The sequence below is a fragment of the Embiotoca jacksoni genome, unplaced genomic scaffold (assembly GCF_022577435.1).
Source record: "Embiotoca jacksoni isolate LCO1_2020_lvr unplaced genomic scaffold, fEmbJac1.0.p SCAF_2, whole genome shotgun sequence".
NCBI classification, from domain to species: Eukaryota; Metazoa; Chordata; class Actinopteri; family Embiotocidae; genus Embiotoca; species Embiotoca jacksoni.
Genome location: NW_027185340.1, coordinates 23425185 through 23451890, shown reverse-complemented (window position 1 = coordinate 23451890; position 26706 = coordinate 23425185). Strand labels below are relative to the sequence as shown.

Sequence of the window (26706 nt, the reverse complement as noted above, 5' to 3'; positions counted from 1 at the left end):
TCATGAATACCACAAGAGGGCGCCATTTATATGGACTATTCTCGTCTACACGTAAATATGAGCCCATCAGTCAGCATCAGTCTTCTGCCTACCACACCCACCTCACCTGCTTCTTGATTACAGATTACTGTGATGGTGAATACACTAAATATATGTATATAGTGTATATACACATTTGCCTTACATATTCTTATAATTTACATTTTTGTAATTAGCTGAACTACTCCAGAATCTGGTCACATACCCCTCTGGCATCAGCAGCAGTTCCACTGCTCCGAGTTGACAACATGTTTATTCTGACACAATGATACACAAGAACATTTTAAGATGAGTAAAAGATTTATTTCACATTTTTTCTTTGAAATATCACCAACGTTGTTTGAGGAACCAAAGACATCAAAGAGCAAGTCATAGGAATGGTTATGGAGGCTCATATGCACAGAAGGACAAGATTGACTATCTCCAGAAAAAAAATAAAGAGGGATCAGATGATTAATAGCCTTATGCTATGTCTGCTGATGGTTCGGTGTCACAACTGGAGTCTGGAGAGGATGGACAGAGGGTGCTGCCTTTCTTTGTTCACTGACATTAGCCAACTGTAAATAAGAAGACTTATAATGAGGGGTTCAAATGTCACATCATTGTCCAATCCTTACTTCTACAGTTGGCCTGGAAGAGCGCATGAGAAATGGAGGGTCAAAGGTCAGTGCAGATGAGGTGAATTGAAACAGCCAGAGAGACACGAGGGCACCACAGCAAGGGGAGACAGATAGTGAAGCACTGCAATCACAAAAGCACACACTGACTTGGCTTTAATAGAGATGAGCAGTTCGATCACCCCAACAGTCTGAGCTTTATTAATCACAGCTGTTTATACAACCGGCTTCACCTGAGTCAAGTTTATAGTGAGGACATAACTCGGGTAATGTGGGGGGAAAACTTTAAAATGGACACGATTTGAGGGACAAGTTATTTTTTTAGGCGTCCCATATATATTAAATGTTACTGATGATGTCTTCAACCAATGACCTGGTCCATCTGACCTCTGACTTCCAGTGTAGTCAGGAGGACAGGGGGGCAAGGGCAGAGAGTGTCAAGAGTCACACAGGCACTTGAGAAAAATGACAAAAACACACCAACTTCCATTAAGGCACAACAGATAAACTACACTCACAAACACCAGTCTTTGGGACAAGAACAGCATGAGTCTGGCATCGGGCGGAGCCGCGCCGACAGTGCACTGGCCTTCATTACAGATGCATGAATAGATGTTTTCTTCACAGCTACCTCCAACATCAGATTTCCATCACGTTACAAAAAAACACAACTTCTACTCAGACAAATGTTGAGGTGCTCGCAACGTGGCCAACAGTTAATGTCTACAGCAACAAATCAAGCTGTGATTTTCAGTTGTGAAGTATGAATTTTGTTTCTCTTAAATGTCTGTTCAATCTTTCTGGGAATAAGATGTATTTACATTTATTTTCCTTCAACAAATCAGAATGTTTCTTACAGAACATGAGCTAAATTCTATGTGATTAAAACTCATTAGATTTCTCATTAAGTAAATGATACAGTAAAACATGTGATAGGTGCAGTAATGTAAAGTTAACAGAGTCCAGCACTCTTGTTGAAGGCCTTTACCGAGCAACTGCAGGTCTGGTCGCAACGTTACATGGTGGATTGCTCTAAAATGGCTTCCAATGATATCATGGCAGATTTGTGGCTTTTTAAAAAAACACATTGTGTAGTTTTGTTCAGCTGCAGTGCAACCCTGTGTGGTAATCTAAATTTGGAATAAGAGCAGGTAAAAGCTAAAAACATACATGTCAAAAGTCTGATTATCTTAACAATGCAACAAGTAATGTGTTTTCTAGTCTGAAAAGAAATTACATTCAAATGCTTCCATTATATTTACCAAAAATATAACCATACAGGGCTGATCAATAGCACTACATTACCCCCAAATAAAGGTTTTAATGAGAGTATAATGCTGGCATTATTCTTCTTATTCTTATCTTTTTTCGTCTATATTTTTCTTAATTAGCAACAAATCCCATGAAAACCAACAATTAATTTGTCTTGTCTGTCAATACTTTCTGGCCCGTTCCACCTGACGACATGAATCTTTCAGAAAGGGAAGTGAATATAAACCATTGTTACTATTTTAAGCTGTGGATTTGGTTCACTAATCAGAGATATCTGAGTTGAGGATCTGCAATTAAAAGTGTCTCTTATTTAATTCTAATTGAAATTTTACAATTACTGCATATATAAGAATACAATGGGCTTGACTTGATGCATTCACACAAGTTGCAAAAGTTTTCATTTAAGCTCAATATTTGAGCGGTATAGATACAGAGAACTAAGGCTAAAAGAGAGAAACTGTAGAAACATAACATGAAGAATTGCCTTCCTGGTGAGTTTTGAGATGAGTCCAAGAACTCAACATCAACAAAAAGTTCCAAAATACAAGTAACTGCATAAATACAGCCACACCTTTGCTTGCTGGTGTGTGACATCTACAATTTGTTGCTCATTATCAAACAAATGCAGCTCTCAAAAATACTTGCAACTTATGAGATCCAGATATGCAAAATATTTTTTTTTAAATCAATCAAAGTATCTTCCCGTCGCCATTTTGAACCAAAATGTGAACATCAAAATGAAGTTGAAATATGTTACAGTTGTCTGGTCTGGGAATACGGATCTGCAAACTTTCAATATTTTATTTTATTTTTTATTTTTTTTAAAGGTAGATGTGAATTCTTTATTAAAGCCATTAACTGTGGTTTATTTTATAGAAACTGCCAAAACGCAAATTGGCGCAAATAACACCAGGTAGAATTTTCTGTTTAGTCTGAATAGTGCATATTTGGTGTCCTATTTAGAAGCAGTGCAAAGGTGTGAATGACTGATGTTTTGAATGGGTTTTGGAGCTCTATAACTCAATGAAACAAGCTAAATAAGGCTTTAGCTACACAGCCAAACTTAATACTAAATTACTTAATCCTTAATTAATTCATTGTTTTTTAATGTTTTTTTTGTCATTTCATGGGATTTGTTGACAGTAAGAAAATACTAGAGTAACCCCAGCCTTATCCTTTAACCTCCTCTGTAATTTGTGTAATGATCAATGGCACTATTTCTATTCTCTTCTCGTGTTATTGGATCTCATTAAACAGCTACAGCTGCTTGGCCAGAATAAATCAGCACCTAAAATCAGCAGAGGTAATTAGACACATGAAAACAAACACACACTCCCACTCCCACACACACACACATACACACACATACACACACATGCACACTTTGTACAATAATTTCGACAAACACACACCCACAAATGCATGCTCACCAAAGCATACAGACAAAGCTCACACACATAGAGTAAGCATGAGTTCAACTCACATGTAATCAAGAGGGTGAATTCATTGGCAATGCAATAGTAAGTGATGATATATATATATATATCTATGTATATATATACTTTTTCATCTTAAGAAATGATTCAGATCTTTTTCCTTCATTGGTTTCACAATCTGAGTCTTAGATTTAATGTAGATTTAAACTGAAGTTAAGTCTTCTTCACTCCTCTCTAACTAGCATCTCTTAACTTTCAATCAGCCCGTCACTATTTTCATGCCCTCTCCTTTTTGTGGACAAACAGTGCTCAAAATGACAGCGTGTTAGTGTTTTTGCTGAACAGTCTTTCTTACAGCACTGTTTCTAAAAAAACCCATCCTATACCCTACGTAGTTCACCGCTTTGTAGTAGTGCACTAGAGGTAAACGAGTACAGTGTCTATTAAGATGTGTCCCCTTCAGATGCAGAGGAGTGAGTGGATGGGCGTTGGCAGTTTAGCTCCGAGGGAGGAGGCCCTTCTTGTAGGCCACGAGGCCGGCCGCGGTGGCAACAGACAGGACGGTGGAGACTCCCATGAACTTGAGGAGACCACAGACTGAAGGCAAATTCCTCTCCCAAAAGGTGGTGACAAAGGGGAAGGCTGGCACTTCCTGCAGGAGGAAAAGAAGGCGGAGCGAGGTTTAAGTTAAGAGCCTTTAGACTGTTTGGCAACAATGAGGGTAAAACTTCATTAAATGTCACGGTGCGAAGCTCTGATAAAGTCTGCGTCTCAACCTGTGTCAGAGTGTTTGCCTTCATTTTGAAGCATGACAGATTGTGCGATGACTGCCCGGTGAATTGTAGAGCTATGATAAACAGTATGTCGACAGAAAATAAGTACATGAAAGCAGAGACACGTCATCAGCTCATGTCATGCATGTGTGCTGCTTGTATAATTGGACAATCTAACTGCATCGTTTTCTGTTGTACCAGCCCCACAAACCTTTTATCCATGCTGCCTCCATCATCATGTTTTATAGGTGTGTGTGTGTGTGTGTGTGTGTGTGTGTGTGTGTGTGTGTGTGTGTGTGTGTGTGTGTGTGTGTGTTTTTCTCGTCCTAAACTTTATTCATAAAAGTCATTACGACATGTTGCACTACCCAGTGTCTTCCAGGTCATTTCACATTCTGTTTTCTAGTTGGTTAGTTTTGCAGATGTTAGACTTGGCAGCTGCCTGAATTTTGCAGCAGGTTGTCACCAAAGCTCCAAAATCATCCATTGGTCATTTATTGTTTCACAGTACCAAGTAGGGCCAAATGTTTCTCTGTGTTTCTCCCACAATTGTTAAATTCCACATCAGACAGCCAAACATCGTGTGGCGCAAAAGAAGAGTTTCATCTGGTTTTCCTTACCTCACACTCAGGCTCCGTCTGCCAGATCTGACTCTGGTGGATTTTACCCATTGCACACAAGACCTGCAAGAACATGCTGTGTGAGTCACGACACAAAATTTGCAACCGTTGGTTTCAAAGTGATATAATGCATTTGAGTTGGCTGCTGTAACCCCACTTGTGTTTGTCCTGAACCAAAGTGTAGACTAAACTGCTGCTTAGCTCACAAACTCCCCAGCAGTGGCGGAAATCAACAACACGGAGGAACGTGAACACTCAGAAAATCTCCTGAGACCGCAATTTATGCTGCTGCAGGAGGAGAAAAACTGAAAGCAACAGGTGGTGCAGGAGTGTTCAGGGGGAGTTCAAGCATTTAAGTCAGCAGAATGAATAAGCACCAGTCACTGGTTCTCTAACATGGAGGCGGGCCCTCCTAATGAGGGAGAAAATATGGAGTTGAAAGATTGATCATGAAGGAATCATAACCAAACAAGTGTGCTCTGGTGTTTGAATGGCAATCAAGATACACATTTGCAGGGATTATTCAGACAGAAGGACACGTCCAAAGAGGAAATTAAAAACAAATACACATGAAGTTCATAAGGCAAACACGCCACTTCTTTGACTAACCCTCTCCTGCTCGATAGTTCACTATTAATACATCAGTGTCTAAACGCTGCATGTTTAATTCTCCTTTTGCAGTTGCTCATTAATTTGTTAAAGGTGTGAAAAGTTGGGCTCTCAAAGGAGAACCGGACAGAGAGTTTGATAAACTCGATAAATAAAACAGAGGGAAAAAAATTCAGCATTTCAGTAAAACTACTTGGGTATTAATTCCTTCCTAATGAATTAATATAAAAGCAGGATTTCTCTGAGGCAGCTAATTGAGGTGAAGCTCAGTTTAACTATTTTGTTTAAAACAGCAACTTGTTTAATGTCCTATGTTAATAATGAATTATAATGCTGGTCTTGCTGTTGGTTAAATGGTTGTTTCATTGTTTGGTTTGTTCTTTGCGGTTTGTTCTCTTCTGTCGGCTCTGTGTTTCATCATGAAGTGGACAGAGAGACACTGAAACATGAAGTGAATGACTTAATTCATTTAATAATGGACCAACATGAACCTCAAACTCTAAGAAGTTTTTTTTTCTTAAACGCACCCAACCTAAATCTGATTCAGGCAGTGCTAGTGTACAGCAGCTAATATCTACCAGGTGTGTCAGCTGATAGGCTGACGATGAGTGACACCATCAGACACTCATCCCAGCTGGTATGTACACACACAGGCTCTACCGGCTCCTAATGATGTTTAAAGTAGAAGTAGAACTCCACTCTTCCATGTTGTGAATAGTGGACGTGAAGTTAAATTGTTTGAAGGTTGTTTGTGCTCTGACCTCTCTGGCTGCTCTCTCTCCAGCTTGTACTGCTCCCTCCATGTAGCCACTCCACTCTGTAGCTGTCTCTGTGCCTGCAAAGTACAACCTGCCGACCGGCTCCCTCAGCACTCTGGGGACAGGGAAAGACAGAAAACATGAGAGCTTACAGAGTTTCACAGATTTCAGCCTGAACTGTTTTGTTTTCACCCCTTTCTGCAGCGGCCCCTGGTGTGTGGACGCTCATGTTTATGATTTACATGTGAAGTTGCTTGTCATCCAGCACGAAGGTCTGTCCCATACAAATACAAAACTCAAAAACATTGGAAACTTTTTGGGCACTGCTGCTGTAATTAATAAAAGTATATGGCAACTACACTTTTATTTATATTACAACTGAGTGCGCCCTGTGCACATTAAAACCACTGTGCTTTTAGATATTAGGTAGGAATTTGGGACAATAAGTGTGGCAACCAGGAAATCCATCCATCCATCCATTATCTATACCCACTTTATCCTGAACAGGGTCACTGGGGGGCTGGAGCCTATCCCAGCTCACATTGGGTGAAGGCAGGGTTCACCCTGGACAGGTCACCAGTCCATCACAGGACCACATAGAGGCAGACGGAAACAAAGACCATTCACGCTCTCATTCACACCTAAGGGACATTTGTAGAACCACCAATTAACCTGAGACGCATGTCTTTGGATGGTGGGAGGAAGCTGGAGTACCTGGAGAGAACCCACGCAGGCACAGGGAGAACATGCAAACTCTGCACAGAAAGGCCTGGACTCAAACCCAGAACCTTTTTACTGTGAGGCAACAATGCTAAACACTGGACCACTGTGCCGCCACAACCAGGAAATGTAAAATTAAAATTATTTTTAAAAACTAAAAAAAAAAAAAAGTGTATTCAATGTCCTCCATTTATCCAGAGAGATAAAAAATAAAAAAAAAATAAAAAAAAAAAAATAAAAAAATCCATTAATGCTCATGAATTAATTTCAGACATTAACCATGAATCTGTGACCTGGCCGGTTATTAGGCATTAAATCGAAATAATGTAAATGTAAATTGCAAATAGCCAATGAACATGCATAGGGGTGTGTGTGTGTATGTGTGTGTGTGTGTGTGTGTGTGCGTGTGTGTGTGTGCGTGTGTGCGTGCGTGTGTGTGTGTGTGTGTGTGTGACTTACTTGGCAAACTGGGTAAGGATTCCCGGGGGGAAATAGGCTGTGTAGCAGCCTCCGGAGTACTCCTCTTCACACCAGTTCTTCTCCTCATAGTGCACCGGCTGAAAGACACAAGTGGACACAGAGATGGTTTTAACTGCCGAACTGATCCACTGTAGCCGTGTGACGATGTGTTCCTCTGCATCCAAACCTACATGCAGCGCCTCCTCTGAGCCGAGCACTCTGGAGTAAATCTCACAGATCCTTGCCAACCTGAACACAGCAACAGTTTGGATTAAAGCGATCTTGCGGTTTATAATAGTGTTGTAATCTGCTGTATTGTCTCAGCCATGTTTTCTACCTCTCTTCTTTCGACAAGCCTGAGAGCTTTCTGCACTTGCGGGCGAGGATGAATCTGTGGGAAAGAGAAAAGAGAAATATTATCAAGTAGTAAATATGCGACGTTGCAGTTACACATTATTTACACTACATGGCCACATTTGTCCAGACAATCTTCTTGTTCTTCTTCTGTACTCGTGGTCTAATTTCTTGTTCTATTTAAGATGCAACACCACATTAATATTTTGGACAGCAGCATGCCATTCTTCTGTGCCATAGAGCTCTTTAGTTGTTCAAACTGCCCTGCTGTGTATTTCACTCGTTCACCACATGCATGTTAATCTACTGATGAAAAAAGTCCCAATATGATGCAGTAATTACTCCAGTTTTAGTGCAATGTCCAGCTGTATAAATTACTAAATTTAATCTACAGATGACACAGTATGTTTTTTGTTTATTTTTAAACCCCCTTTGCAGGAAGTGTAGCAGATGCCACACATGAAAGGGAAATCAGAAAGTATGAAGCAACAGAAAAACATGTTGCTGCTTTTAGTCTTTAGTGGAAATGGTTGATAGTTTAAACAATATAGAACAATACCACTCTTATCCTTCAACTCTCCTCGTCTTGAAATGAGACAATCACATGTAGATGCAATGTTTTCGGGCGCCATATTTTGCTCATGTAGTGTACATAATGTAAACATAGTATTAAGTATATCATTTTGCAGAGAACTGTCTGGAGCTTTGTATTCACCCCATAATAGCTGGTACACTCCCATCAGGCTTCGTGTCATCCAGCGTCAGGCCGATGGGAGCGTCTTCCTCCTCGATCACCATGCTGCCACAGTAACCTGGTGACACAAGAAAACGTTCAAAACAGCGTCACCTCCTGCAGCGTTTCATCCTGTCCACACCGTCCACCTCCTGCGTACCCTTTTTCCTCCAGAAGTTCTCCTTGTAGTAGACCATGCACTTGATGACTGAGCCCATGGGGACGCGGTGGATCAGCTGGTTCCTCAGCGGCGGCAGCTCGGGGTTAAAGTGCATCTTCAGATTCAGACCGGGAGGAGTGGCCAAGATCAAGTACTTAGCCTGAGACAGACGTACAAAAAAGATATCTTTTTTTTTTTTTTTTCAAGAGACAGGACAGAGGGAGTTGCATCACATTTCGGTGGTGGTAGGTTGCCAAGCAACCAGTAGATGGCAGCAAAATATTTACATTTCACACTGTTGGTGGAAGAGTCACATTTGTGCAAACATATTAGTCCTTTGCTCTCAGGATGTGTCACATCAAGACTACATTATGTTGCATTATGCAGTGTACACATACAACAAGTATTTTTTTCCTTACACACCAATAGAAAGATAATGATTTATTAATAAAAAAAACCAATATAGCTGATCTGCTGTACTCAGATTGTTTACAGTAAAAGTACAATTATTCTGTTGCAAGTACAAGTCCTGCATTAAAAATCCTATATACTAAAGTACAGAAGTATCATCACCAAAATGTAAACACTTGTTTTCCATTTGCAAATGATCCCTATGACTGAAAAAAATATTATTTATCATAATACTTCATTCTTTATACTGATGCATCCATATTTGAGTCACATTTTGGCTTTTGATGAATCCTGATGGATTCAACGGAGGCAAAAAAGAAAATAAACACAGTTCTCCTTTGCAAATCTGCTTTCAGTTGTTTGCCTTTTCTCTTATATCAGCTTTTTTGTGAAATATTTCATAATTGGACGTCTTTGGGCCTCAAACATTTTCATCTTAATGAAACCACTTGAGAAGTTTAGCGGGAGAATGCCTCTCTCTACAGACGTCAAATCAATGTAGTGTATAAAAGTACAATATTTCACTTTAAGTAACACTAAATGAAAAAACTAAAGTGAAGTCAAAATTAGACTTAAGACCAGTTCTTAATGGTAAACCGAAGGAAGTTCTACAGTGAGACTGTTGTAATGTACTGACCATGTACGTCTGTTTGTCCAGCGTCTCCACCACCACCAAGTCTCCCGTCTGGTCGATCTGGTAGACCGGAGACTGGAGCTTGACGCGGTCGCCCAGCTCCTGGGCCATGCCTTCACTGATCTGACTGGAGCCGCCGACAAACTTCCTCTCCTGCAGAGGGAGATGAAGAGAGCAGAGGTCAGTCACCACCACCACAGAGGGCAGATGCAGCAAGACTGTATGGATCTAGTTGACCTTCTTCCTGTGCGCTGCAAGATATTTATATAGTTACTGCATATTGGGTCGAGTTTATTCCAGTGGGCTAATAAAACCGACATTTAGGAGGGAAGTTGATAAAATCTGTTGATTATTTTTGGTGTAACACACCGGTTATCCTCAATCCATCCTCTTTCTTTCTCTTCCTATTTATATTTCCTATAATGTGTTTGTAGAACTGAGGCCAGTAACTGCTGGATGAAGAGGAGACTGAGTGAGTGGAACGAGTGCTGCCAAAGCTCTGATACACAAAATGTAAACGGCAGTGACCTTTTCCATATGGCGAGTGTCAACATCCCTCCGTTCTCCCTGATCACAAACACATTGTGTGCATTCCACTGGGACATTTGCATGAATTTGTTGCCATTCTCTGAATAATTCGTAGCTAAACCTAAATCGGTCGTGGCAGTGAAACAAGGTGAGCACAGGCTTGTTTGATGATGGATGAGTTTATTTTTGCAGTTCCACTGGGAAGCTGAGCTGAAAGTGATGAATACAAAATGAGCCTCCATATGCATAACAAACAAAATCTATGTGTGTTTATATCGTATACACAGCCAGGCATACAGCCATTAACATGTGTTAAATAAGAAGGTCTAGCAAACAGGAAACGCCTACATAGCTGGCCACAATGTCATCTATTCACAATGTCATCTATTTACCAAAACACAATCCCAGTCCTCAGTGTCTATGGCAACAGGGCCACTCAGCTCCAGAAAGAACATCAGCAGAATGTGCTCGCCCCGGCGCTCCAAGAAAACATCTTTTGTCAGGCTCATAATTATGCTGGGCTGATCGGGAGCAGACTAAAGGTAAATGTACTGGAGCTGATTTAGAAGCTATGGGATCTCTCACTGATGCTCAGTCTCGTGTTTGCATGAATGAATGTGTCTCTGCAGGACACAGTGAGCTCAAGTCCACTTCTTGGCAGGCCACTTCTGGCCTCTGTCTTCTATCCCCCATTTTACAGAGAGAGTTCCAGGAAAACTTGTGATTTGTATCCCTTGTTTGGTGGGAATCAATTTAAATATACAAATGATTATCCTAAATATCCTCGTTGGAATATTTGGGTTAGACGCACTTTCAAACTCAGTTGGTACATAAAATATGGTGAATACCACACACAAACGCATTCGTGCAGACGTACCTGTCCTCCATTCGAGGTGGAGAAGATCCTCATGGTCCCTCCGCACTGCTTCACGTACCAGAGGAACCACAGAGCCGACACCTCGTGGGGTTCAGAGGTCACGTTCACGTTCACAAACAGTGTGGCGAATTGACGAACAGTCCTAGAAGAGGGATTAAAGGGACAGTACGATTTACTTAAAAAGCACTTTGTAGCTGTGATTGTCTTCTTGTATTATCTATGTGATCCTACACTAGTATGTGAACCATCAGACTTTGATTTTGGTTTAATTTTCCCAGTCTAAAACCATCCTATTTATAATTACATAGCACACTGTCAAGGGGATTTTCAGGTTTGTTGTAATTTCATGTTTGTCCTGATTTGCTGACACACAGTTGTACTTTAATGTTCTGTGGGTGGTTTAAATATAAAATGAGTGTAAATTCTCGAGAGCAGAATTGTTGTTTTGACAACTGTACACACTATAATCTCGTTATTTATCAGGTTGCTGATTTTATATTTAGAAAGCAGTTAGATTTGACATGATTCAGGTCCACAGCCTGCCATCATGGTTCCACCATCACCATCGAGGTGGAAACTGAAAATCATGCAACTCTTCATATCATAATTCAGGTTTTGTACAGCTATGTATTAGAAGTCATGATGGCATCATGGTTCTAGAGGTAAAACACATGTTGATCTGGCTGTCAGCTTTAGATCAGACGGAAAGCATTCAATTACAGTTGGGTTAATTGCAATGTAATTTAGTATAGAAATGTACCAGATGGGTGAATCCAAATGATTTTGGTGATTCCCTGACTTTTCATCCTGTACCACCATGAAGTTCATATTTGTGATTTTGCATTAAAAAGTTTCAAAAATGTTCAATTTATTCCAAGAAAAAATGTGACCAAATTCTCTTGACCAAGTACCTACCAAAACTAAAGACATGCTCATGAACTTTATGTTAGGTAACTTGTTGGTACTTTTCAATCAGAGGCAGGGCAAAACTTGAAACTGACACGGTATCCTCTAGTGGACTGACGGGTGTATTAAAGGCTTTGATGTGATTCTGGGCCTGGTCAACATCTGCCCTTTCTTACTAAAAGGTAGGAAGCATTTCCTTTGTTAGACTCTAATAGTGAAAACAGTGTTTTCAGTATATATTTAACTGAAAAGGCAGAAACTACCATTTTGCAATGTTTGTTACAATGAGCTGATACCAGTGTGTAATACAGGGGAAGAGTTTTCTCTCTGGCTGTTTCTGAGAGTTTAGGGGTTAAATAAGAAACACAAAGTGAGCACAGTAATGGAAACCTTTTTTTTTTTTATGTGTTACCTGGTCCAACAGATTTTTTCAAAGAGCTGCTTCATGGACATCTTGTCCCACTCCTCGGCATGGGGAGCTCTCCAGGGAGCCTCTCTGGGAATCTGAAACACAGGACAAGGTTCAAACACCAAACATCCATGTAGAGAGAATCAAAGCAAACAACAATAGAGAGTCTGTCTTCACCTCCTTGCCCATCTCATCCATTGTCCTAAAGAGGTTGTTGAAGTCCAACAAGACGATGGGGTTCCACATGGGAGGGAAGGAGCCTTTGAACGGGTACGACTTTCCCTGTTGGACACATCATCATAACCACAATAATACAAAATATATTCTTACAGTCATCATATAGTCATCGACTAACTGAACAATTAACTTTCTCACATTCATCTGACATTCAAAACAGTATATTATATTCTGTCTGCTCAGTGTCAACACTTTGGAGACTAGCACAACTTGTTATTGGACTTTGGCTGCTGCAGTGAACTGTCAACACGCTTTGTTGATCTTGCCAGATATGATGTCTGACATTGCAGAAGTTCTGCCCAGTTTGTACCTCAGGAGTGACTTGTTTTTGTCAGTTCTTTTTAAAGTATAATTTAATAAGTAATGAACTGTATACGGCCATCTAACCTTACAGAGCTGCTGCCTCTGAAACTGAACTGCTTTCATATCCTGCTGTGATCTGTCTTATTCTGTCCCACCCTGCTCATACATCCAGGTTAAATCATCGGGGTGGAGACAGTTTATAGATAGGAAATGGTTAATAATGGTGGTTTTACATCAGTCAACCTTTGGTTAACCTTCAAATATGCTTAGTCAGAATGTCTGTAAACAGTATTCAAAGAATTGGGAGGAACATTGTTATCTATTATTCAAAGATTAAGAGTCATCACAGATTAATAAGAGTGTCACAGTTGCTACATTTCTCAACCACACCTATACATGGTGAAAGTGAAAGTGACTGTGTGTGTGTGTGTGTGTGTGTGTGTGTGTGTGTGTGTGTGTGTGTGTGTGTGTGTGTGTGTGTGTGTGTGTGTGTGTGTGTGGAGGGTGATCAAGGTCATTAATGTCAGTTCTCTGATGCGGACATTCAACAAGTATTTGGTGCAGCTCCAGATCTCTTTTTATTGCTTTCTAACGACGGCCTCTCAGCTGTGTGGAGGAACAGAACTGTATGCGCCTGTTCATGCATGTGTGTTGATGCAACCTCCCATAATCTCTGTAGCGTAACATCATTGACATTTAGCTTGACAAGTACATTTGTTTCAAAGCCCATTAAACTTTAGCTTTTTCCTGACAGAAAAAGAAGATCATCTACATATAGTGAAGCCTTTGTGTGACTGCCAGCCGCCTCGCAGTGGACACTATAATCATGTTCCTACAGGCCCACAGTAGAAACCCTCTAGATCTCCCTCGTGATGTTTTACTGGCTCAATCTACAGTAATAATAAACCAATAATGTCACTTTGGCAAGATTGGCTTGTCATTTTATTGTTTTATTTGAGACTGTTTCCCGACCACATTTGCATCAAACCATCAATTATCCCATTTTATTTCTTTTTATTTCATGTTCAGTTATGTAACATATGTGGCTATGTAGAGTTTCTCAACTGTTATCTGGCCATAAAGTCTTCTTTTCTTTTCATGGGTAAAAGTGACTGGATACCAACACCAATCAGATACTGACAACAGTCTCATGTGAAGTTTGGTTGCTAGTTTGTATTTACTAAACTCAGCAATACAATTGTGTGTGTGTGTGTGTGTATGTGTGTGTGTGTGTATGTGTGTGTGTGTGTGTGTGTGTGTGTGTGTGTGTGTGTGTGTGTGTGTGTGTGTGTGGGGTGTGGAGGGTTACACAATGTGGGTCCATCTCTATCAACTTAAGTTACACTGGAGATGTTACATTTCACAGACACCAACGATTCAGCAGGCTGTTTGCACTGAACAAATGGCTTTCAACTGTATGTACTGTCCATTCAGTGCATTTTATCAACAAATTCTACCTTTTCTGGGAGCGCAGACATCTTTTTAAGGCAGATGGAGTTTGCCTTAAACTCATGTTTAATCAGAACTAAACATGGAGAAGCAGCGTTCAGTTTTATGCTCCACATATCTGGAACTAAGTCCCAGAAACCTGCAGGTCTGCTGAGACCGTCAGCTCCTTTAAATCAAGACTAGACTTTTCTGTTTGCTGCTGCCTTTCACTGAACCAGACTTGAGGATGTCTTAAACTGCACTGTAACTTTTATCCTATTTTTTTTTTAGCTTGCTTAATGTTTTAATCACTGTTTTTAATGTATTAATCACTGTTCTTAATTGTTTTTAAAATGTCCTTTTCTTTTGCCTTGTGCACCTGAAACACAGTATTCCAACAATATTATTATGTCACTTATAAACTCAGTTTTTTCTTTTATCTATCAGACAAATGACAAGATCAGTAAAAGCCCAAATAAACCATTTGAGGATGTGACTTCTGTTGGTTAAATATAACTTGGTGCTGTACTGTGCCTTTTTTCTGTGTTTGAAAAGTGTGAAAGCAGCTCTGCAATCAAATGTGATGTTAATCACAGCAGTGTGTATATTTAGACAAGGAAGGGTCAAATTAAATAAACCATAATCTTTAAAACAATGTTTATTTTTTAACTGCGTACGTGTCACCTTCTTTTGACCTGTTTTCCATTGAAAGAATAGTAAATACGCTTTAAACCATTTGTTCCTGGTCAGGATGTCTATCGGTGTCTATCAGTTCCATCACCCGGAGTCACCTTTGCTTTATGGTTGATCTGAGATACTCTTTCCTCAGATGAACTGAGTTATAACAATTACTGCGCAATCATCACTCTGAGTAGATAAAAAAAAATTGATAAAGGATGGATGGACAATAATTTACCAAAAACAATGGCATAACCAACTTAGGTGAGGCTGTATGTACGAACTTAAAGACACGGAAAGAGACAGCTCATCAAAGTTAATTGAAGTCGGTGAACATTCAAGTTTCTCCTGTTAGTATTTTCTAACAACAACGAACCCTCCGGCAACTGCAACATTAAGACATTTCCTTTTTTTCTTTTTTTTTAATGAATCATCATGTCTGGTTTCTGCTGTAATGCAACACACCACTGAGAGACAGACAGAGAGGGATGATGATGATGGGTCTCACAGCGTACAGTATCCGCTGCCCTGTGCTCAGAGCTGTCCGTTGCCGTGGAACAACAGGTCCGTCACCATGGTGATGCTGGCCAAGTGAATGCAGAAGGAGGAGAGCAGAGGAGGGGAGGGAGAGGATGCAGGGCAGCATCTGTTCCCACATCAGTCAGTGACTAGTCAGCCTCACTCAGAGCATCAACCAAACACAACATGAGGACAGGTAAGTGTAGCGCAGAGTGGAAGCTGTTTCTGACAGTCAATCGGATGAACAGACGGAGGAAGAAGTGACGCTCACCTTCAACCTTACGCCTACGCAAACCATATGTTCGTAATTGTGCTGTAAACAAATGATCTATTGTCTATTATTGGACTGCCTAATCATACACTGTTTTGGCCTGAAAGATACTCTCATTAATATTTATATACTAACAGTGGGTCAAAAAAAGGTTAAAGGTCAAGATGCAGTTCTGTTTTTGTTTTACCATTGTTACTTACTGGCAGCTCTCACAATTATTGTTTCCACATGTTTGCAGAAAAACTTTGATATAACTCCTGTACAAATGTTACCTGATAGCCCTGCAATGATTTAGTGTCTTTATCTTGTTTTTTATGGCAAACAGCTTCACTCACATCTCTCATAAGTGTTATATAACTGCAGTCATATCGTGGAGCACGTGGCAGCTAAAGAGACAGATATGTGTCGCAGGACAGAGCTAAAAAGTAAATTAATATTGTACTGGCTTTCATCAGGTTGCCAAAAAGGCAACTTCAAATACTGTAGATGTAAATGTTGTGTTGGCAATATTGCTGTGAGAAGTGTAACTAATAGAGACAAACTCACAGAGTTATCACCTGACGTTACACTGAGCATTTTGGTGGCTCTGATGAATTTCACGTACACTACATGCTCAGCACCAAACACACAAAGTCAGCAGCATCTAACAGCTGTAGAGCCACATGTTGAGCTGCTGGAGCCCAATGAATGGACGTTACAGCACAACTCCAAATACATACTACTGTCACTTTGTGTCTGCTAGAAGTGGGGCAGCAGTTCATACCAACTTTAAAGGACACAACATGTCAAATGTTGGATATTCAGCTTAATGTTTTTTTTTTCCCCAGACAGTTTTTTTTTTAAATTTTCACCTGAGACAACATCCTCAAATTCAATGAGTAACTGCTGCACAACCGTGAGCTCAAAATTAATAAGCCTTTATGTATAAGAGAAGTCTGGGAGAAACAGAATACGTCTGTCTGTCCTCATCACCAGGTCGAGAGAAATAAACAAAATAAAAACAATTATTTTTACTTCCGCCTATTAAAAACAGTAATATACAGATAAGCCTTGTAAAAAAATAAATCATTAAACGCTGATGTTATCAAACGATAAATACTAAATACGATGCAACAGGAATGCTACATGCATTTTAAACTGTTGTAGTACCAGACTAGACTGATAATAACAGACCCTGGGAATATATGGGTCTGTAATCCACAGAGGATTATTTCCAGTTGTCGACCTCGGGTTCATTTTGTAACTGTTGGAGCAGCCTTTACCCAATCTGCACCGACCAACCTTCATCCCTGATGGCCGCTGATTGGCCCTCCCTTCAGAGTGTCTGAACAAACCCTTATAGGGACAGGGTTTCCAGACTGTAGTCACAGTGACGACTGAAGCTGTTAGCATGAGTTGAGCGGAGCCAGGCTTGTGTCATGTGGCCTCTTCAGAGACTGTACCACGCTCTGCAGTCTTCTAAAAAGGTAGACGGGGTTTTAAAAACAGATGCAACTTGATCCGGGTGGAGGGTCCTCCAAGAGACCTTTAAAAATACTTTAAATGACTCAGCCAAAAGTAACAAACAGAAACATGTGTGCACTTAAGTTCAACATATGGAAACAGATAAGGGACTTATCTTTCCTTATCAGGCAATAACAATGAAACATGTTCATTTTAATAGCTAAGATTCAGTCATGAGCTCTTTTCCTCATCGGACTAGTGAACGTGCAAACATGCATGCTATCCGCAGTGCTGCAGCAGCGAAGGGGACAATCCCACACTCTTTCTCAATCTCTGATAAGTGGGATAGTATTTAATCAAAGTATGTTTCCTCCATCTCTGATAGTGATACCACGTTAATAAATCCAGTGCTGAGAGCTGCAGCTGCCTGTTAGGTAGTAGTTTGCTGATAAGGGAAACTAGCATTGGCCTTTTGGATTACAATCTGCTGCCATAGAAAAGCTGATTAGCTACGTGGCTTGCTGGAAAGCTAACCCTAATTACACAATGGCTTGGGACACATGCTGGTTTACTTTTACTCCAGCTTTTGTCCTGTGAAGAAATGTGGACACTGTCATTGAGGTTTGATCAATCTAAATACCGCGCTCTGTGATCTCCTGTCTATGTGATAACACACTTTCACACACTGAGTCTGTTTAGAGATTCTTCTTCTGAATTTCTTCTCTGATAATCCAAAGGTATTTACAATCAACTGTGTAGTGATCCAGCGACAGATGTGTTTTAAATTCTGTGCTGAATCGTAAGTACAAGTTTATTTATTCTGAACTGCTGATGAGTGCAGCGGTGCAGGAATTAAATGTGGATTGTGCTTCTGCAAACAAAAAGCCACGATGATATCCACACACTGCCTTTAAAGCTCCCAAAATTTTACAGGATAGATTTTGTATCTTGGGCTTTTGGAAAACGATGATGCTTTTTATTTTTTTTTACTTTTGGACATTTCATAAACAAAAAATATTTTTAAAAATAAGTCTGAGAATTACTCCACATTTACTGGACACCTGAGTATTTACAGTATTTACAGTGGAGAGCTATGGAACAGAGGAATGAGGTTTCAGGCACATATGACATTAAGCAGGATCAATTTATTGTATGTTTCGGTCTTTTCGTGGGATTTTCTGAAAATAAGAAAACTACAGAGTTTTCACCTGCATTATTATTTTTTCCGAGTCAGCAGTGAGGGCAGCGGTACAGAAAACACAGCTGACCCCTCACCCCTCTACGCAGGTGCCTGCGCAAATACATGAATGCCAAAATACACACAGACTGTCTGACACTGATAGGGACGACCAGCTTTTGATGAGCCATGCTGCCATAGAAACCAGCCAGGAAGCTACGAGTGGCGTGTGTGTGTGTGTGTGTGTGTGTGTGTGTGTGTGTGTGTGTGTGTGTGTGTGTGTGTGTGTGTGTGTGTGTGTGTGTGTGTGTATGTGTGTGTGTGTGTGTGTGCGTGTGAGTCTTTGAGTGGATCTTACAGAGATAGTAGCCAGGGAGACACACAGCTCCCACACACAAGTATGGATGGATTCAGGGCTCACATATAACTTCATAACAGCAGGAAGTCCATCAGAGATTTATGTTGCAGCTGCCGTCTGTGCCGAGCGTCATGCTGGTGGCATTTGACGGCACCGCTGAAGTAGGTCAAGTCAACAGTGCATCAGTGTGAAGGAGTGATCAGATGACCAGCACACTGAAGACTATGAAACCACACTTCACTGAAAGTTAGGACAGAAGAAACATCAAGTAAACCAAGTCAGAGAGCATCTTTTTAGGTCACCAGAACCTGATCTGTGATCAGCACCTCAGTGGTGACCTCTTTGTGCTCACGGAAGATGTGGTGTCGCCTTCGGCTGAACCCGATGTGAGTCGCAAGGGAGAGCAAAAAGTGTCACCTTGTGTAATTTGGATGAAATTCATTTTATGTTCTACCTTTCATTGGACCATGAACTCCAAGAAAAGCTTTTAACATAACAAATGAATGGATGTTATTATAAAGTTTTGACGGAGCTCAGTTTTTAGCACAGTCACAATCCTTTTTATTATTTTACAGAAGATTTTTCTGGTCTGCACTAGTCGTGTTTACCTTCAATAATTACCTTTCAGTACTCAAGATAAGCATATGAGGACATTTTATTGTCATCTCACCATGGTTGCAATTATACTTGTCATTACATTGCTACATGTATTAATTTCTGACTTATTTGCCGTTTTAAAGTTTGTTGTTTGCCTTTGGAGATTTACTTGTATATAAAACAATGCTTACACTGATTGCAGTGTTCACTGATAGTTCTTCTACAGCGATATCAGAGCTGTGTTAAGTTACTGCAATGATGCAAACATTTCCCAATGCTGCTGCTTCACTTTAAAAAGGGTTTAACAAGTGGAACATAATGGGGCTTTTATTTTGAAAGAGCCACGAGAAATGTTATGTAGCTGTCAGCGAAGTTAGCACCGACTGCCCCTGATCAACAAAAATATATCTCTAAAGCACAACAACACGGTTGATGGAAAAATCCCACCAGACGTGACTGACTGACAGACTATTCTGGAGGTTTTGTTTACACGGCTGTTGTTAAATTCTGTTTCCAAGGTGACAAGAGAAAACTTTCAGTCTCATGACCGGCGTCGTACAGGACAGGAGTGGAACAAGTTGAGCTTTCCTCATTATCAATGTGACAAAACTCTTCGCATGCTCACTTGTACTCAGGACATCCAGGAGGTCAGTGTTCAAGTCAAGAAAGCATATAATCTCAGTGTCTTTTATGTAACGTAAATAAGTTACCTACATACAGTATTTAACTTAGGTAACGCAGGTAAAGTAACTTAAATGATCTGCGTAATGTTACTTACATAATACTACTCTTTTAGACATGAACCAGGATCTTTTTCTAACCCTCCCCTTGTAATTTTGGTGCCTAACCCCAACCAAAAAGCAACCATGTCACATTTCACCTCAACCATGATCCCTTCCTGAATCTCACCTTGTGTTTTTTGGTGCCAAATGAAGGCATCTTGTGTTTATCTCACTGTTACAAAACAGCAGTATTTGAAGTTCTGGGTTGAGAACGGGCTGAGCCTCTGATCTCAGCAGGCATCACATGCTCATCAATTTCAATTTGAAGTTCAAATTCTGCAGTTACCAGAAATACAACAGCCTCGCAATTAATCAACTTTTTTTTAAGCTTATAATACTGATTTTGATGAATTCAACAGTCTTTCTTTCTGGTGATTTGTGAGCAGTACTTTTGAGTGTGGTAATTTCAGAGGTTTATTTTCTGTGTATTCGGGCTCCGTCATGCATGTGAATGCAGTGAGGGTGGTGGACATCAGAAAGAAGTTTCTATATAATGCAGTGAAGGTGTGTTTGCGTGTGTGTGTGTGTGTTTGCGTGTATTTGCGTGTGTGTGTGTGTGTGTGTGTGCGTGTGTGTGTGTGTGTGTGTGTGTGAGAGAGAGAGAGAGTGTGTCCACAACTCCAGGCCACAAGCTTAAAGTCCACTTCTGAAGTTAGAATTCAATGACTGAAACACAGACTATGTTGAGATAAGCCCTCTCCATCTCCACTACACGCACACGCACACACACACACACACACACACACACACACACACACACACACACACACACACACACACACACACACACACACACACACAGTCCAGTGATTTACTATAGGAGTAGTTTGATCAGGGTACATGGCAGGAACTGCAAATTAAATCAGGTAGAGGAACACAACTGTGTTAAGGGCAGCGGTGCGCCCACACTAATGAGATATTGAGCAAAGAATAACAAGAACAAAGAAATATGACCAGAGTGTCTCCTTCTTCCTTCCCTCTTTGTTTGCCTTTCAACCACTCAGAGAAAAGAGAAACTGCATTACTGAAATCCCTCCGGCAGAGATTAGCATCTCCAGTCACTAATGCCGGAGAGGAAAGGGGTGGCAGGCTGCTCGCTAAATAAGAAGTCACGGGGAAGCCACAACATTTGGTTTTCTTCTGAGTACTACCTTGTTGTTCTCTAAGCACCTTGGGAAAGAGACTAATGTGGCTGTTCATCAGAGGGTATGAGATGGCCTTTGGTTTGAGTTGGATCACACTTCCACAGCACATCTCTTTCAGTTACTGCAACTGAACTCTAGCTGCCACTTGAAGTTATTATCAGTGAGGTACGATCATGGCTTTGAGCCTATGAGACCAATCTGAGGGACAAATTCACTTCACACATTGAGTCTATGGGAAAGTCTACAGCTACATTTATATTTTAAGGGGCTACATGCGGAGTCTACATCCGTAGGCCACGGCTGAGGTGCACCGCCGCAAAAATGTTTGGACTGTGTTGTTCACAGAAATACCACATGTAATGTGGAAGAACTGTGGTTAAGGAAAGACCTCAGTGTCACCTTTTTAGTACCAAACATCCAACGTAGCACTAATGGTGCAAACATTCTCATCACATTGTTCTGTATGAATGAACAGTTTATTTAGACTAGAGCTGAGGTCGTCTCCTTCTGTATTAGTGTTAACAACTCAAGTACAACCACAGACTGTATACAAAAGTGGACGTAGCCTGCGGGTCAGAAAAATGAGGACGATGCAGAAGTGCCTTAAGCTAAATCAACACAATTTCACCGCGAGTTATCTCGGTGTTATAAGCTAAAGTCGCTCCTTATTATTAGTTTTCTGGCGGTCCTTCTGAAGATAACCCCGTCATTAATTTGAAAATAAGTTTAAAAAAAAGCTGTGTTTTTAGGGGCATGTCTGTTTGATTGACAGGCCAGTAGTGCAGTCAGGTCACAGCTATTGGTGGGCGGGACGCAGTATTGTCGGATGTCCAGGTCAGTCTGGTCCAGCACTCGCTTCTCTCCAGCTCGTACAAATATGGTCACTTCTGGCTCAGAACTAGCAAGATGGCGCCTGTCACTCTTTTGATCTACTTTCAAACACAAATGTTGTTTTATTTTCTTTGACTTTATCAATCAGCTGTTGCATCACACAGCAGCAGGATCCACGCTGTCCCCAAAGTGAGAGAGGAGCTGTGCGAAATCCACACAGAAGGCAAAGCAGTAGTCGCTTCATTGATTATGTACATCTTGTCACTGTGATCTTACCTGGCTTACCTAAACGCTTGACGGACCAGCGAACAGACAACCTGCTGCACAGGTTTACAGTTTGTAATGTGAAATCAACCAGTTGATGAATATATATACATTCTTGCTGCCATGCCTTTTGAATGATACTTGAAGTTTAACCCAGGCATTTCCTGTCTATTGTTCTAAGGGTCAAACTGAGGATGTTTGAGTTCTGTTGTGGAAATTGACAAAATTAAATTAATAAAAATGAAACTTAAAGAGTGGGACAGATCTGGATCATTTGTGGTCCTGCACAGATATGACATCATCGAACGCTTGAAGTAGGAAATTATACGCTGTTTGAAATAAAGCCACTTATAGATGTTGGGACTCACATTGACATAATGAATCAGGCTCTCATGCTCGTTGACTTTGTAGGTCTTTATGCCGTACTCTTTGGCCAACCGGAGGATGCGGTTCTGAGTTGGTCCGATGTATGCCCCTCCTAGATCGACCCACTTTGTTTCCTTACTCTGAATAAAACAAACAGAAAAACACATTAACAGGCAACAAGGAGAACATTTAAAGAACATTTCTGGTAGTGCTGAAGAGTCTTTTTATTATTGTGCTTTCAGTAGAGCTTTCAATGCTATCGATCCTAAAAGTGTCATTGAAACTCCATGAGGAGTACCACATGGCTCTGTCCTGGGTCCACTGCTTTTCACTCTATGTATGTTAACCTAAGGGGTCATAACCATAATCCATCTTTATAGAACTGATTTTCACTTCAATGCAAATGACACCAAACTACAACTGCATATCTGTTGTTCTCGATAAGTTGACTCCTTTTTTCTTCTTTGACCTGAACTCTGTCATCAATTCATGGTCAAAATTTCTTCAAGCTAAATTACAACAAATCAAATAAGTGGATATTGTACTAAAATATCAGAATTCATTTTTACTGTTATACTGTGTCAACATTTTTGTAACCGTCCAAAAATAACAATTGATTAGCAACATTTTCTCGTGTTAGTAGAGAACAAAATCTCTATGATGCATTATGCTTCTTTCAAAACGTATACTGCTGCAAATTAGTTAGGTAGGTTCTATAGAAATATAGTTTATTATTATAATTACTGTTATTAATTGTTATAGGGCATTATAACCACAAAATATTCCCTCATAGTAAGCACATCTCTCCTGATCTTACCCGCACAGTGAAGGTGCGGCCGCCGACCCGATCCCTGGCCTCCAACACGACAGGGTTCAGCCCACTGGCTTTCAACAGCTTCGCAGCACTCAAACCTGCCAACAGACAGAGAGAGACGTGTTATTAAAGGAACTGTGTACTCTTTTTTTTTTCATTTTAATCCCCTTTGTAGTGTTCTCACAGTAAAGATACACCGGTGGAGCAGGGCTGTCAAACTTTATGACTGAATGGCTCAATGCCACACCTTTCTGGAAATAAACATTTCATCAGGTCTTTGTGAGGCTGCGATGGCTCGATTAGGTAACTTTCAGACATATTAGATGGATGAAGGGGATTATTTGGAAAATCTGACTAGAAGGATGATGATTAAAAGTAATTTTCTTTAGAAATAAATCAGATTTCTCTTGTCTTTCAATGTACCATTTTAAAGTGATGCTCATTTGTCTTGTACACGTCTCTTTAAAAAGGATGAAAGGACATTCGCCTTCCAAATGAATTCAGAGAGCCATGGGAAAAGACAGGAAAGTGGGGGGAGAGGGGAAATCTTTGAAGGCCCAAGAGGCAGAGAGAAAGTCTTCCACAACAAATCACAAACCAGCTGACCTGCTGATCATGTGAGGAGAAAGAGAGGGCAGAGCAAAGACGAGTGCTAGACTTTCACATATGTTGACTTGCTCACACTGAATGACCAACCGATGAGTGTACGGCAGGAAAACAGCTTTTCACACACTGACCTAGGGCAAGCCCTGTCATAGCTTTAATTCAATCAGACATACACATAATTGATGCGCGTGTACACACACACACACACACACACACACACACACACACACACACACACACACACACACACACACACACACACACACACACACACACACACACACACATACACACATACGCAGAGGATTATCGCGCAGCATATGGCTCAGCAGGATTGGACTGTCAGTGCAGCACACGATCAAACGCACAGAAACCAGATAGTCTGAAAGCGATTTCTCTAAGATTTACGTGAGATACTACTCAAGCTGATGTCAATAAAAGTAATTGTTTTTCATGCTGTTTTCATACTATATCAATACCAGGATTTTCTAGTTTATATCGATGTTTAGCTACCGTCAATAAAACTCCACATTAACAGCGTACCCATGAAGGGAACCCGGAAGGCATTTGATTTTAAAAGCTGGGAGATTAAAAGCTGATGGATCCTTGATGGAATTAGTGCTAAAAGACAGGGGAACAGGGGAAATAAAGGTTTCTATAAACCCAATATAAACCAGGTAAATTAAGACATTTACAGTCTTAGTTTACAGTTTCTTTCTGAAAATTCACAGCTTACTGAATCCCTCAACATTGTGCAAGAGAAAAACTTGTAAAACTCGGGCACCCTGAATAATGCAACTCTTTTTATCTGAAAGGCAGGGCGAGTACTTCTACACCAGGAGTCTCCAACCTTTTTTCCTCTGACAGCTACTTGACAAAATTAAAGTGTCTGAGAGCTATTCATGTTTAGTAACATTTATTCACGTAGCTGAGCACTTGACTAAAGTCAACTTTAATGTCCATCCATAGAGAGATCAAAATATTGTTTCCCACAGTCCCAAGGTGTACAAAATAAAAAGATAAAACAATAAAAGTATAAAAATGTAACAATAAAAACAATAAGACAGACAACAACCACAGTGACGCTTAACTGCAATATATATATATAAGTACAACGTAGTGCAAATATGGGTCCATAGTGCAAAGGTTCAGACTCGCCCTGTAGGTCAAGGGGGAGAGAAGGGAGAGAGCTCAACATCCTGACAGCCTCATGGGAAAAGCTGTTCCTCTGTCTGGAGGAGCTGCACGGAGGAGAATAAGCTTATTTTATGTGAACAATAACAAATCGATACTAAACACACACATTTTGTATCACAAGAGCTTAAATTCAACAGCATGTATTTACAATTATACAGATGTTCACTAAATGATTACTGCAGTGCATACAACTCGTGTGCAGCCAAACTGGTTTGAAAAGTGTCAAATAAAGCACTCAAATATAAGATTTAACAAGGAAAATCCAGGGTTTCCCCTTCGATTGGGTTCCCCCGCCCCTCCTGAAAGAAACACGTCTAAGTCAGAACCCAGTAAACGGCTGGACCCTGTGAAACTGGAGGGCTTTTAATTTGAAAAGTCGTGGAATTCAGCTGAGCTGTGGTGTAACTTTGATCTCTTACTCACTCAGTGACAGCCACTCTTTATAGCTCTGGCCCAGTCCAGCCAAAACTATTTTATTTATGTTATTTACCTAATTCATAAGCACTCGTTTCTTTCCGGCTCAGTGTGAGAGTCTCTGCTGCGCTTTGCAGGCGCTTTGCAGGTCGCAGTTTCTGTCCTCTGATCTCTGTGTGTCTCACTCAGGGTGAACCTCAACCTCTGCTGCACTGACGCGGTGCGGAGCAGACACAGCTGAAGGAGAGCGAGGAGAGACTGTCCACTCGGTAATCGATCACGGTGATAGTGTCGTTCTCTCTGACATAATTTAAAAATGCTGAAATTGATCACGAAATATACTTAGGCTGCCAATATATGTATAGAAAATACTGTATATTGTTAAAATATTCTGTGATCTACTCAGAACCCGGGCGCAGGCTATTGGCCTTTCACAAGCTACGGTTTAGAAACCCCTGGTTCACACTAACCTAAGAAAACTTTATGATTTGTTTATTTTGACACAGTGAGGAGCATCACTTAAGCCGACGTCACAAAGTTGGTAAAATATAATTGTGAACTGAAGCGTTAATATTTCCTCAGTGAAACTGAAGGCTCTAAACAAGACGTACACAACATCCAGTGGATGTCCATATACTTCTGACCACATTGTGCTTTTGGCCAAACTGTCAAACGCTGAGCACAAAAGCAGAAGGTAACACGTAACGAGGACCGAGCTCTCAGCGGGAACACACATCTGTGCAAATGTTTTGCTGGCCCTGAATCTTGCCTCACCACCTTCTCCCCCCGCGTTCCTCCCTTCCAAATCCTGCTAAGCCCTGTTGAAGCTAGCAAGGTTTATATAAGTTTAAACATAGTTTGCTCTGCATTACCCAACTTCAGCATTCCCTGTCCAAACATGCCCAGCCTCCCAGGCTTCGGAGAAAGCCATAAAAGGCTCAGAAATCGTCCTCCGTTAAAT

At 40.7% G+C, this 26706-nt stretch overlaps 1 protein-coding gene across 1 annotated transcript in view; it reads right to left on the bottom strand.

The window, feature by feature from the left end:
* Positions 1-320: 320 nt before the first annotated feature.
* The window catches only part of mao (monoamine oxidase), a 40497-nt gene continuing 14111 nt past the window's right edge, over positions 321-26706 (bottom strand). Inside the window, exons 2-15 of the mRNA XM_069155114.1 lie at positions 23532-23626; positions 22717-22854; positions 12493-12597; positions 12319-12410; positions 11001-11142; positions 9599-9748; positions 8551-8710; positions 8373-8469; positions 7641-7694; positions 7495-7552; positions 7304-7401; positions 6128-6239; positions 4758-4820; positions 321-4016 (exon numbers count right to left, since the gene is read on the bottom strand). Coding sequence (XP_069011215.1) covers positions 3861-4016; positions 4758-4820; positions 6128-6239; positions 7304-7401; positions 7495-7552; positions 7641-7694; positions 8373-8469; positions 8551-8710; positions 9599-9748; positions 11001-11142; positions 12319-12410; positions 12493-12597; positions 22717-22854; positions 23532-23626 — 1520 coding nt within the window. The 3' untranslated portion in view covers positions 321-3860. The remainder of the gene's footprint in view (positions 4017-4757; positions 4821-6127; positions 6240-7303; positions 7402-7494; positions 7553-7640; positions 7695-8372; positions 8470-8550; positions 8711-9598; positions 9749-11000; positions 11143-12318; positions 12411-12492; positions 12598-22716; positions 22855-23531; positions 23627-26706) is intronic.